General features: G+C 45.1%; 1 protein-coding gene across 6 annotated transcripts in view; it reads right to left on the bottom strand.

Annotated features, from left to right (window-relative positions):
- The window catches only part of TBC1D1 (TBC1 domain family member 1), a 227279-nt gene that overhangs the window by 92773 nt on the left and 119871 nt on the right, over positions 1-14635 (bottom strand). For all 6 annotated transcript variants that reach the window (XM_004763984.3, XM_004763982.2, XM_045076409.1 and 3 more), the window contains 3 exons: positions 14413-14504; positions 7662-7772; positions 1162-1290 (listed from right to left, as the gene is read on the bottom strand). In XM_004763984.3, the coding sequence (XP_004764041.1) occupies positions 1162-1290; positions 7662-7772; positions 14413-14504 (332 nt within the window). The remainder of the gene's footprint in view (positions 1-1161; positions 1291-7661; positions 7773-14412; positions 14505-14635) is intronic.

Here is a 14635-nt window from a genome sequence, read left to right as displayed (position 1 = left end):
AGACAATCTGTCTCTGAAGAAAAGCAAGTGCTAAAGCAGGCAGGCTCAACACCTCTCTCCCGAGTCCCAAGCTGCCCGGCAGCAACAGGACACTCAAACAACGTTCTACCTGCTCAGGAGTTCTCAAAGGTGGCCACCTGGTTTTATACATGGACTGTCATTAATTATCTCTAAGGATGTTGCAAAATTCTGAGAAACACCTTCAAACAAAATAAAATTCAACTAGAACAAAATTAAGCATGGTTCAAATGGAGTATATCATAAAATTAAAGAAAAAAATAAAAACAAAGAAACCCTGTAAGATATTTCAAGCTCCAGAAAGACGTGAAACTTTCAAAGAAAATCAAACTCTGATTTCTTAGACATGCCGTCAAAGGTCATCTCCACCCGCTGGGGTGGGGAGGACAGAGCACGAAATTTCTTAGGGAGCTCCTAGATCGGTTTCCTAAGGAAACCTATGTTTCCTTCACTCTTCCTGCAGAATGCAGTCTACAAACATGCCCATGAAGGGCCAGATACTAAATCTCCCAGGCTCTGGGGCCCATACGGTCTGTGGCAACTACTCAGCTCTGCACAAAAGCACACTAAGAATAGAGGCAAATGAATGCATACAGCTCTGTTTCCAAAACTTTATTTATAAAAACAGGAGGTGGGAAGCACTTGACCTGAGCACCACAGTTCACTGGCCAGCTGCAGAGAGGCCTAGACACATGCCAGCCATGGCCGACGGTGAATGGCTTTTGAAGCTGTGCTTGGTAGCACTTAGGGACGAGGGGACCCATGCTTTACTACATCTAATCTGTGCTCTTCACAGAGACTGGTCAATACCAGGCTTTGTAAGAGAATTTCTTTTAACCTAAGCCAAGTTAAAAACTGAAGTGTGGGTAACGTTGCTCTAAGACAGAGAAGACATTAAAAAGGTTTTTACGCTTCTGTACTTTATGACAAACACTGACGGCACAGAAGCAAAGAAACGAGGGCGCCCGGCTGGCCCCACTGGGAGAGCACGTGACTCCTGCTCTCAGGGTCATGAGGGTGAGCCCCACGATGAGTGTAGAGATTTCTTCAAAGGAAATATATTTTTTTAAAGGCAAGGAACTGAATCTTATGTTCTCTTAAAAACAGATTTTAACTTAGATTAGGAGAAATTATGCTACTTACCCGGGATAAAATACTTTCTAAAGACTCTGTTAGAGATCTCTTTGCTTTGTTTTTCAGCATATCGAGCCTAAATCGAGTGGCACTTGGAGGTAACTCACTTCCAATGTTCTCTGCTGTGATCTGGGAGGTCTAAAAAGTGAAACAATGAAAAGTTAAGTCAGTCACTCGCCACTTGCTGGCTCCTAGGAATGATCTCTAGGATGCATCTTTTTGACCCAGGCCACCATTCTGGCTCTGTGACCTCCTCTCACCGGCTCCTCGAAGGCATGGCTGCAAGTCCAGGAAACAATTTGCCTCCAAGTATTGCTCTGACCGCTCCAAACAAAACGAGGAAATGTACGTGGAAAGCACTCCGTTAACCAAGCTCAAGAGCTTGGGCTCTGCGGTCGGCATTAGAGTCGTGTCACTCACTCACAGGCCCTGGACAAGTTACTTCCTCTCTCCTCAGCTTGGGCCCTTCCTCTGTCAATTCAGACCCACCTCAGGACCTAATCTGAATGCCTTGTTGTGAGAGCAAACAGGTAATTTACCGTGTAAGCTCTGAGCAGAGCTGCTGGTGCCCAAGGTGGACAGCGTTAGCTCTGCCAAGCAGAGGGTAACTTGCATTTGGGGGAATTTCAGAGGTTGGAACAGATTAAATCAATCAACTGAAGAATCCACTCCATAACCCTAAGTCGATCCCTTCATCACTTTCTGTGGATTCTGTCTTCTCCACTTCTGCCTCTGCCCCACCTAAGGCTTCCCTCACCCCTTCCCCAGTAACCACGCTTGCCCCCCCTCACTGACCAAGACAACACATGCATCTGCACCCCCGCCCTCCAGCTCTGGCCAAGCGCACATGCACGAGTTGAGAGCAGCAAGGAGCCCCGGACGGCAGCTAAGCGTCACAACTGCTGACGTGTATTGAGTGTCGGGTATATTCTCGGGGCTTTAACGTGTGTTGGTTCATTCTGAAGCTCAGAAGCAGCCCGTGAGGAAAGCTCCCGTGTGTCCTCAGTCTGCAGGTGGAGGAGCTGAGGGACGGCAGGTGAAGACCTGTCCCAGGCCACAGAGCTGGGGAGCCGTGGAAAAGCATCTCTTAGCTACTGTTGCCCGTGTTTAACGGAACACGGTGCAGACCTCTTGGACGCGTCCTGGAAGCACCCTCTGTTTTCCAGCCACACAAACAGCCCTGCTCCTGAACGTGGTGTTCGTCAACTCGTCCCGTGTACCTTCACATACGTGTACGTATCCGTAAAACCCACATGATAGACTACATGTAGCTGAAGCTTTAAATGAACCAATCACCCTGTAATACCCTCCCATAACTACCTTGTGTCTTTCAATGAAGTTTTTGAGATTCGTCTATGTTGACAAATGTTCTTTGATTCACTCACTCTAATTAGAGTACAGTAGTTCACTGGATGACAACATAATTTGTTCATGTTTCTGTGCTTAAATACAGATTCCATTGTGCTTTTACAAAGGCGACTGGGCTCATCTCTCCCAAACATCGCTCCTTAGCACATATGTGAAAGTTTTTGCAAGGCAAATAATTAGAAATGGCCTTGCCAGGTCACCAGGTCTGTGTGTCTTCACATGGGCCAGACACTGTCAAGTTTTTCTCCCCTAAATGATACTAATTCATAGTCACAATTCTCCTGTACATGGCATGGTCAGACTTTTCCATTTTTGTCCTTTGGTGGGTATATGTAGTCTTTTGTCTTCCCCTGATTCCTATGTGACTAGGCATTTTTTATTTTATTTAGCTACTTGATGGTTATAGATATCATGTCTTCTTTGAAATGATGAATTCTTTTTTCAAGGCAAAAAAAGAGAAAGAAAAAGCCCTGGTAAGATCTACCTTTTGCCTTCATGCGGTCATCAGAGTTTTATTTCTGTGAGAACTAGAACATTCATTAAGAGAATGACAACCTGCTTAGAAACTCCTTCGAGGGAGACCGTCATTTATCTTTGTGTTTTCACAGAGTATACTGAGCCTGCTCTGGACACTTCGCACTTGCTTGCTGGAGGAGGAGTGAGTGAACAATGATCACCGGGCAGGCCTGTGGGAAACATGTACCCAAAGCAACAGACTTACACAGCAGACACCGGCTAAGTGCCAGCCCCGGCAGGCTCCGCAGGCAGGTGCCTTCCTCATTGTCGTTGGGACCCACACAGGGCCCTCAGGGGCTGCCTGGGACTCGCCCACTGTCAGTTCTCCCACATAGTTAAGAAGTCGTGGGCTTGCTTTCAAGCCCCACACAAGTTTCCATAAAGTAGAAGCATTTTGAATGGACCGTTTGGATATATAAAGAAAACACTGGCTAGAAGACCAGTAGCACACAGCAGAAAGTATATACAAGAAAAACTGCACTTCTGTTTTGAAACCAGACCACAAGAATGTCCCTGAGTTCAAAGCTCCGTCCGCTCTCCTCTGCCACCTAACAAGATGCTTCTCCAGGTCTACAATTCTAATATAATTAGAAAATAATTCATGTTTAGAAAGTATATTCCTTGTTTATTTTAAAATAAGCATCTAGATGTTTCTCCTTCAAAGATGATCCTGGTTCTTCAATAAATTTCCAATTTGGGGAGCTAGAGTGATTTGCACCGCGGTCATCACACTGCCCAGCCCAGGACGGACAGGGGAATTCTGTGCACGGGAGTCTGGAGCCAAGTTTTCAATTCTGCGGCTACAGTGACGTTCTCGGTCAGAATCCACCATCCCATGGCGCCACAGCAGCCTTATTTGTAACCATGAGCACCGTTAAGTAGCCGAGGTGTCCACCCCAAGGAGGATGGGAGAATTTGTGGGGCCGCCCATGGAACAAAAAGGAACAAATGACTCCTCCACGCAACAGCATGAACAAGGACACGAACAGGCTAAGTGAAAGAAGCCAGAGCTGAACGAGTACAGACTCTCTGATTCCGTCGGCAGAAGTTCTAGAACAGGCAAGATTAATCTATGGTATAAACAATCAAAACTGTGGTTGCCTGCAGGAGGGGTGGTACGGACCGGCAGAGGTATGGGGGTACACTCCAGGGTGAAAAAGGACGCTCTCTGTCTTAATGGGGCCTGGGCCACCCACACGTATGAAGATCTCAAAACTCAACAAGCAGGACACTCCAGATCTGTGAAACTTACAGGATGCCAATCTCCAAAAATGACTGTGAACTACAGCTAACTGTATCACGCTGAAGTGTGTAGGAATAAAGGGTGCTGGTATCCAAAAGTTACAAGTCATCCCAAAAAAAGGCGAAATAAGAGATGGACGGATATATGGGAATGCAAATATTGCAGAATGCTACAAATGGTATAATCTGGATGGTGGGCATATGAATGCTCACTGTGTGTTTCCTCCAACTTTTCTACATGATTGAAAATTTTTCAAAATAAAATGTCAGAAAAAACTCCTCTATTGGAAAATGGACCCAGGCAAATCGGTGAGTGGTTATATAACATTAGATTTTGTTAGGTAAGCTCCTAAAAAGCACAGTGATTAAAATATCACCCTCGGGGGGGCGCCTGGGTGGCTCAGTGGGTTAAAGCCTTTGCCTTAGGTTCAGGTCATGGTCCCAGGGACCTGGGATAGAGCCCCACATCGGGCTTTCTACTCGGCAGGGAGCCTGCTTCCCTCTCTCTCTGCCTGCCTCTCTGCCTACTTGTGATCTCTGTCTGTCAAATAAATAAACAAACTCTTAAAAAAAAAAAAAAAAAAAGATACCGCCCCCGGACCTGTGACACGGGCTGCCGTTCCTACACGCACTGCTTGACCTCTTCCCCAGATTCCCAACTCCAACAATGGTATTACACCACCTGCCTTGAAAAAGTTGTAGAAAAACTGGAATCGCTCATGCAAAAAATTCAAACTCTGGTACGTGGCAAATATTAAGTGGCAGCTGATTCAATATTCTTAATTTTTTGCACCAGCTCTATCCAGACAAGTAGAAACAATATGTCCGCTGACTAAAATGTGACACTTTTCTAACTTTATTACTTTACAGGTCTTTGCCCAAAGCGATTCTTTGTTTCCCATAAGAACAAAATATCTTTCCGTTTTTCTATTTTATAAAAAAATGGCTCCTCTGACAGCTAGCCAACGCTGTCATTTTAGTCTTTGGAAAGCACGTACAGCATCACCACTGGCTGGGAGCAGTGCAGCCCTGAGTCTGTGCTCAGCGTCTTCTGAACACTCGAAGGCCAGAGGGCCACAGAAGTTCACTGCCAAAACCATGGTCCTACTCTCCAAGTCAAGTCGTAACACTATCCAAAGGCTATGGGAATTTTCAGGTGCAACAAGAATGGAATTGACATTCATGTAGTTAAACTATCTGGGAGCAGAAAAGGAGAGCAGAAATCGACTGGTGAATCTCAAAGCGTCGTCTGACCCATCTAAAAGCAACAGTGGCTCTGAAAAGCCCGATCCTCAGAGCTTGAGCGGGTGTGCAGTCCCTAACCACAACTGGGGATCAGAGCAACTTCTTTACAGTCACAAACAGGAGCCTGCTGGGTAACTAAAGGTTTAGAAACCTCTAGAGAAAGCACTGGAAACTCTGCTTTGTGAGGCTTGGATGCTGTGACTTAAATTCTCAAGTGGAAAAAAAAATTAAATATACTTCACTGGGCTAAACGACACCCAAATCATATCTGTTCCCTAAATATCGGTTTGTGCTTAGGTCAAAACTTTCCATCCAGCATAAATGTTTTATTCCCCTCTAGCAATTATAAATCGTTTCAAAATTGTCAATTTCCTGTTGGGAAAAGTTAGGGAAGAAAATTACAACAGGACAAAACTATTAATGGCACAAGAGGGGAAAAAAAAAAAACCAAAAGGAGTGGAAACAAGAAAAGTAAGAAGTTGAAAAGCAACAGCGAATTCACTGTCAGGAGGGCTGGGTGGGTGGCCCACCTGAGTGAACAGGAGAACACAGAAACCCCACACTGTCATGGGAGTGGAGGGATGGGAACCGATAGAGGCCAGACGCACACAGACACAATGCACAGGTGTTAGGGTCCCTGCTAAGAGACACTATGGCTGGCCAAGGAGACAAAAAACAACGTCAGACACTGTACTTGAGCGCTGTGAACTCAGGAAAGGTACTTGACTGCCACTGTCAACTGTAAGGTAGAAATCTGGGGAGAATAAAACTGCATCATGGTTAAGTGACCAGAAAAGCAGAGATATTTACAGGGAGGGGGCTCGCCACTGAGCACTAAAGCCCCTGTAGAACAGGGCAGTTAGGCATTTTATAAAAAGGCAACCTGGGCACCTGGCAGCTCGATCGGTTAAGTGCCCAACTCCTGGTCTCGGCTCAGGTCACGATCTCATAGTTGTGAGACAGAGCCCCATGTCAGGCTCTGTGCTGGGCGTGGAGCCTGCTTAAGATTCTCTCTCTCCCTCTGCCCCTTCCCTACCTTTCCAATCTCTCTCTCTCTCTCAATCTCTCCTCTCTCTTCCCCTTAATCCCTCTCAAAAAACAAACAAACAAAAAAGACTGGGGTGCCTGGGTGACTCAGTTAGTTAAGTGACTGCCTTCGGCTCAGGTCATGATCCCAGGGTGCTGGGATCGAATCCCATGTTGGGCTCCTGCTCAGCAGGGAACCTGCTTCTCCCTCTGCCCTCTGCCCCCTCATGCTCTATGTCCAATAATACAAAATAACATCCTAAAAAAAACCAAAAAAACAACAACAAACAAACAAAAAAAACCATATACTTTTGGAAAATTAAGGAATTTTTTGAACATCTTTCAGTGATGTTTTTCTAGATTTTCTGACCTACAAGGAACTTAATTACAAAATGCACATTGAAGTTCCACTGGTTATCGTGAGTTGACTTAAGAGAGTCTGACAGACATAAGAACATAATCTGTGATACCACGTGCACGGAATCCCAGACTCGGAGCTCTTCAAAGAACAGACCAGCAGCAAGCCCCAGCTTCGGACATAGCACCCCGAGACAGAAAAGTTGAACAATGTTTGTGGCCAGAAGAGGAAGGCAAGCTGACTCCGGACCTCTACCACGCAGAACAGAATTAATGCTGGTTCACTATGTGGCCAGCATGTAAGCCAGGCTCTCTAACACTGGACCTGATGGGTCAGGGGCGCTACCTTACATCCTTGTAGTACTGACATTCCAGGGAACCTCCAGGCTCTTTAGGAATTCTGAAGGCAGAGAGGCAAGGTCATTCCCGTTTTCCCGGGGAGAGAGGGAAGATGACCCAGACAGGCTCCCTGCAGGTCAAGTAGCGGGAGTATCTGCTCTTAAACCTCATTCTCGAAGCTCTACACCGGCCCTCTGCTGGGAGAGCCTGCTCCGCCCCCACCCCCAGGGTGCTGACGCCAACTTCCCTCCCTGCCTCCAAACACAGTCTAAATATTTCCAAATTTCCCCTATGTGTGCAACAAGTAAAAATAAAACATAGGGAGAAAAAGAGTTTCAGAACTTGAGAAAATCCTCAAGATTCCATTTTACCCAGCGTCCTGGTAAAATTTTAAAAAGAGGAAAAAAATCCCATACCTGCTTTACCTCCCCAATATGGACATGACCTTTTTGTTTCTCTTCGTATAAACATCTTAGGAAAGAAATAATCAATTCATTCTCTCGCTGTTCACTTCTTGGTCTTGATTTCTTAAAAAGAAAGAAAGAAAGAATACATTTATTTTTAGTTGTCAAAAAAACTGCTAAACCATGCCTTCGAAAATGCTAACAGCTTCCATCCGCCCATTATAATGGGTGCTTTTACCCAATCACCTCACTAGGGGGCACCAACGATCCTAGCTAGACAGGAACACCAGTCTTGAAATGGGACAATGGAGCCCCGTGAGCCAGATTCAGCTTTTGACCGCTGATGTCCTTATACCTAAAATAAATAGTTCACATCAGAAGCACAAATATTTAATAAATAAGTTGTCAGCAAGAAAAGAATAAAATCAGTGTAAACATCCAGAGGTCAAGAGCCACAGTGGCTAGCTACAAGTTTATAAACTTTTCAGGCTAGGGAACTGGAAAGGAAAAGAGCAAGTGGCTCAGGATCATGGTCCCACACAGCCAATGTGTTGGTCAGCATGAAGCACTTAGTGCAAGCCCCTCAAGGTATAAACTTGCACGCAATATTTCATGGCACTGAGTCACTTTTCTTTTTCCCTTCTTTTTTAAGGAAATTCTCCCTGCATCTTTTACTTTCCAGACAGTGAGTGGCAAAGCACACTGAACCAGAAATCAGGATACATAGGTCCTGGATACTGCCTGTGAGTGTGACCAAAGGCGAGTCATTGCAACCTTAGCTTCCTCATCTGTCCAGAGAAAGATTATGCACCAAATAAACTCCAAGGTCCCAAATTCTTTGATCTAAAACATCAGGGTTCATTTTTAGAAGACCATTGTAATTTAATGTATCATTTTCTTAGAAAAATTAAGAGAAAAGTTATTCTGAAGACATGCAAAATTGCTAGTCTATAAACCTTGAAAATACGGGTTTTTGAAGATTTTGTTTGAGAGAGAGAGAGAACACGAGCAGGGGGACGAGAGGAAGAAGAAGCAGACTCCACGCTGAGAAGAGAGGCCGCCAGTCAGCGGGTAGCGTGCGAGCCCCAGGACCCCGGGATCATGACCTGAGTTGAAGGCAGTCACTTAACCAACTGAGCCACCCAGGCGCCTTGAAAATATGTGTTTTTCATAATGGGTGATTATCCATTTTCCTGCTCCCCACTCCCATTCCAAACCTGCAGCCTGCCCTTCAGAACAAAGGTGGTAATAAATGAGTCAACTTTACAGACATCCAGTCTGGATCAAGGCCACTCCTGGAAACCTCCTCCCTGAGCTAACCTAGAAAACATGATTTCACCCTGCGTGTCGCAGGTTTTGGAAGCAAAGGTGACACTAACCCAGACCTTCTGGTATTCCTGCTCTTTAAAAAAAGGATAATTTGAAATGATAAGTTGTTCCTCCTATGACTCAAGGAAAAGATAGTAAATGATTAGAACGGGTTGTTTTCACTGGGGACTTCCTGTTCTTTAAATTTCAGATTTCAGGACTGAATATCCTAGAACAGATGCTCTCAATCTCGATTCCAAGCCGCAAACCTCGATGTTATGAAGTTTTACACGTTTTATGTAACAAGTGCATTTTTCCAAAGAAAGTTCCTATTAGATCTTCAAGAAAGGAGAGGATAGTCATGCACCACAGTCCCAACTTCGCACTGAGCACCTCAAGGAGGTGACACACACACTGTGAGACTATACGCCCAGGAGGCAAAAGGGACACTCATTCACTGCTGGTGGGACTGCACAATGACCAGCCACCGCGGGGGCCAGTTTGACAGCTTCTTATGAAACCAACCATGCTCTTACCACGTGATCCAGCAAATCACACTGCTTCAAGTTTTCCCAAAGGAATGGAAAATTTACGTCCATACTAAAACCAACACACAAATGTTTATAGCAGTTTTATTTATAACTGCCGAAACTTACGAGCAACCCAGATGTCCTACGACAGAGAATAAACAAATTGTGACACGTCCATAAAATGGAATATTAGGGGCACCTGCGTGGCCCAGGCTGTTCAGCATCTACCTGTCTAGGGCTCAGGTCATGACCCCAGGGTCCTGGGATGGAGCCCAGTGTCGGGCTCCCTGCACAGTGGGGAGGGAGTCTGCTTCTTCCTCTGCCTCTGCTCCTCTCCCTGATTGCACCCTCTCTTTCAAATGAATAAATAAAGTATTTTAAAAAATGGGTGATTATTCAGCACTAAAATAAAAAGAACTATCGTGCCATGAAAAGACATGGAGGAACTTGAAATGAATTTTGTTAAGTAAAAGCCAATCCCCTGCACGCTGTATGATCCCAACTGTATGACATTCTGGAAAAGGCAAAACTATGGAGAAAGTAACAGATGAGCCTGGGGTTTGCTGGAGGGGGAGGAATGAACTGAAGGGACAGAGAGGAGTTTGAGGGGAGTGAAAAACAATTCTGCTGATCCTGTAATCGTGGGTACATGCCATTATGCATTTGTTAGAACCCACAGAATGTACAACAGTAAAAGCTAACCCTAATGTCAACTATGGACTTCAATTACTAAAAATGTATCAATAGGGGCTAACCAGTAGTAACAAATGTTCCACACTAAGGCGCAATGTTAATCATAGGGAAAAGCGGCCTAAGGGTAAGGGTGGGCTGTGGGCAGTCATATGGGGACTCTATATTTTCTACCCACTTTTTCTACAAAACTAAAAGAGCTGTAAAAAAAAATAAAGTCTATTTTTTTTTTAAGTCTAAGAAAGAGGAGCATACGGGAATTAGGGGAGGCCTCTGAACAGACACCCAAGAGTTAGAACCATTCCTTCGTCCATAACAATTAAATATTTGGGGCTGTTCTCACAGGAAAATGTGTATTTTTCTTAGAGAAACTGTGCGCTTGCTTATTTCAAAGTCTCAAAAAAGGCTAAAAATGCAGGAATAAGAGAAAGACACTTTCTTTTCCTCAAAACACACAAGAAGGAAGTTCAGATGGACAGAAAATGAGACAAAGGAGCACCACGTATTGTCACAGGCAGAGGAACGGAGGCAGAGGAAGACAAACATCATGAGGTCGTGAAACATCAGAGGAAAGTCACTAAGTTCAGAAATCCATATCCACGATGTCCTACAATGTCAAAAAATAAATCCTTCCTTAAAATAACTAAAAGGTGATTGTGGCTACTCTTCTACTGAGTTCAAATGATTAGCAAGGTGTCTCACCACCCTCCACGTGGCAACTCACCCCTTTGTACGGGTGATTTGATTTTATAAACACTCATTAGTGAGAGAGACAAGTCTGAGGAAAGTGATGGGGGATCCAGTTTGGACAGCATCACTTTGCAGTTAAAAATGAACTTGCTTGTAAAAAATCAATCCTGCTGGGGCGCCTGGGTGGCTCAGTGGGTTAAAGCCTCTGCCTTTGGCGCAGGTCATGATCCCAGGGTCCTGGGATCAAGCCCCGCATCCGCATCCGGGCTCTCTGCTCAGCCGGGAGCCTGTTCACCCCTCTCTCTCTGCCTGCCTCTCTGCCTACTTGTGATCTCTGTCAAATAAATAAAATCTTAAAAAAAAAAAAATCAATCCTACGGTGTCAGAAGTCAGGACTATCGGTCCCTGGGGGTAATACCAGTGGGGGAGGGAGGGGGAGGAGCTGGAAATGCTCTATTTCTTAATCTTCGGGCTGGCTGGCTGCATAGGAGTATTCATCTTATAAAAATTCGCTGAAATACACATACCACTGATCTGAGCGCTTTTCTCCTATTAGATTTCATTTAAACAACTACAAAACAACTGATTGCCTGTTAAAAGTAACAAAGCCAATTCTGCCACATGCTTCTTGACCTTATTTCTATGAGAAGGCCTATGAGGTGGACATCAGAGGGACTGAAAACCGAATTCCCAGCGCGGACTGATGAGTACCAGAATGCTGAGAGTCCACAGACTTCGGCCGGTGCTACTTGAAATGGCAATGCTCACTTGGACACTGCTTTATGACATCTTCTTACAAAGTTATAACCAAATCTTAGAGGAAATAATTTTAAAGCCATGGAAAATCCAACAAAGTTGATATTCTTCACAAAGTTGGGGAGGGGGAGTCCCTCTATTAATCCTTAAAACTTCTGAAAAATCATATTCTTTAATCCATCACTGACCCCCCCACTGAGTATGAATCGACTTGTTTTATCTACTCAGTATTGGTTCAGCCATTCCCTGAAATACCTTCATTCAGCAGGACAGAGCTGGACTTGTGAGGCGTCTCCTTTGCTAGCCCTACTTGGACTGGAAAGCACTGCAGGGGACCAACCACCGGAAGCCCTGGGCCCGCCTGCATGGTGAGATGTGCCTGAAGACGGTGCATTTCAGAAGGTCATCAATTAAACAATGGCTGTGAAGTGTCACAAGTCCCCCAACAGAAGGGCTCACAGGCCCCCAGGCTCATCAGGCACCAAGTTCTCTCAGCATTCTCAAAGTCAGCTTGCATGTGGCAACAACAACCTCCTGCAACACGTGCAGAGCCCCCACGGGTTTCTACTCTTGGTGTCCTGTGTGGTCTGCCCTTGTTTCTCTGCATTAAGCATTTATTTACAAAAACACTGATTATGTATTCTTTAAGTAATTACGTACCATTCATTTCAACCATAATTACATTTGTCTTATGAAGGTCTGCCCTTGGAGAACTCTTCAGAGATAAATTACCCTCCAGGAAAACTGTACAAAGGAACTTATTAACCTTCCTGTTTACAAAAGGGGTCCTGACACTGCAAAGCCACCTTTCTATGATCTGTTTGAAAGGTATAATTTGCAAACACATTACCAGGCGCTCCTACCTAGAAAGAAACTTGGTTTATAAAATGTTTTATAAGAACCAAGAACGGGGGGGGGTGCCTGGGTGGCTCAGTCATTAAGCATCTGCCTTCAGCTCAGGTGATGATCCCAGGCTCCTGGGATCAAGTCCTACATTGGGCTCCCTGCTCCGCAGGAAGCCTGCTTCTCCCTCATAAATTCTCTTTTTTAAAAAATTCCTCTAACAACAACAGCAAACAAAACAAAACCAAGAATGGCCATTGAAAATAATTCAGTGAAACCCCCAAGCCATTAGAAGAAGATATCCATGTCAAATTGTATCTCATAAGGAGGAACTGCGCTTACAATGATGGAGGACAAAGTAAGCGTTGGCTTTTCACACCCAGTGTCACTTCCCTTTGGTCTTCAAGCCAATCGAGTTACAGAGCCTTCTAGAACAACACATAGGGGCCCCAAGATATGGACTGCATGCATTTACAAATAACAGGGAAAAAAAATAAAACACAACCCTGTATCATCACTTTTCTCTAAAAAGTCTCTTGTCCATAATGCACCGGTTGTCTAAAAATTTAAACGGGTCAAAGGGAATCTCAGAATCACATCCGTTAGGAATTTCTCACTGCCAAAGAACACTTATTGCTGACGCTGAGTCATCGCACTGTTTTGGGATGGCTACACAGTGCTGTCTGAATAAAAGATGAAACACATGTTAGGGGAGGAATGTGCATCTCCTGAGCTTGCGGCAAAGATGTTCCCCAAAGTGGCTCGCTAACACTGGACCATCAAGCAGATCAGCATCCAGGGCAAAGGTCCGGCCTCCACCGTAAACGCATTTAGAGTCAAAAGCAAACTGCCCACGCATTTATGAATTCCAAGTACAAATCGCACTAAGGTTTTCTGAGTACTCTCTACTCAGAACTCTAAAGATCCTTTAAGTAAAAACAAAGTAGCCTGTTTCAAGTTGATTCAGAAGCAAACAAGAAAATTTAAAGGCAATTGGAAACTGTGAAAACTACAATCTAAGCCACTTGTGAAACTGAAAAACCTTCCATTGCTTTCCTTCTCCGAACATGTGTCACTCCTGCCAGAAAACGGGCCAGGGGCCGGTATGTACGGCCCCGCGCCAGTGAGGAGGCCGAGAGAACTCGCCATCCAGAGCTGTCATCCTTCTAGATTGGGCTGATGACTCCTCTGCAGTACCCCTGCCACTCCCCTCCCCACAAAAAAAGATATTCTTAGTCCTGATGTGCTCTCCTCCCTACAGAAGTGCCAGGAAACCTCAGAAGATGCCCCTTGGCCAGAGTGGACATGAAATCTGTGATGAGCTCACTAAAGATTCATAATGAACACAGTCCAGGCATGCCGGCACACGCAGCATCGTTTCCCGAGCTACATGGCCTCTGCGTGTGAGAACAAGAGAGAGTTCCAGTCAGCAACGAGCCTGGCTCTGGTTTTGTATTTTGTTTTTATATTTAGGCTTGATACATAGTTGTAAGTAGGTAACATTATCTGCATTCCTTTCCAACACTGAGGACGAAGGGAGAAACAGTGAGTGACCAAGCTTACGTAGGAAATCCTATCTCTGCCCACTCCCACACTTTGGGACTGGAACCCCAAGCAGGAATGGGCTGGCAGAGGTGTCCTGGGGAGCAAAGGAATGCTCGGGGACCAAAGTCCACGTCATCTTTCTCCTGGGTGGCAGGCTCTTTCCACTCAGCAATTTCCTTTTTCTCATCCCAAAATATTCTTTAAGGCAGGACTTCTCCTGGTTAGTCACATTCACCATGAAAACCAAGACCCGGTGGGAGTCTGCATCTGACCTGGCTCCTGCCCGGGGCTGGTGAGCCTGAACCAGGAGGAACCAGGTCTGCTTCCTCCCAGCTGGGATCATCTCACAGATAAGCTGCTCAGCTCTGCTTTAAGTTTAGCAATTAGAAACTCGTGCCTACCTGAACCTCCTCAAAAATAGTTGCTTGCTCCTGATTACTTAATGTCGTCAGGTGCTTCTGGAGCTCTAGTTTGGTTTTGGAAGAATTCATTCCTGTTAAGAAAAAAAAAAAAAGAGAGAGAGAGAGACATGAAAACACACTATGGAGAAGTCACAAGGTAGAGTAGAACTTCCGACTCGGGCTTTTCACATCCTTACGTACTCCAGGCTTCCAAAGTTTTCCG

The sequence above is a fragment of the Mustela putorius genome, unplaced genomic scaffold, assembly GCF_011764305.1.
Source record: "Mustela putorius furo isolate JIRA1106 unplaced genomic scaffold, ASM1176430v1.1 tig00000083_pilon_pilon_pilon, whole genome shotgun sequence".
NCBI classification, from domain to species: Eukaryota; Metazoa; Chordata; class Mammalia; order Carnivora; family Mustelidae; genus Mustela; species Mustela putorius.
The sequence above is the reverse complement of the archived record's forward strand: the minus strand, read 5'-3'. Positions and strand labels throughout refer to the sequence as shown.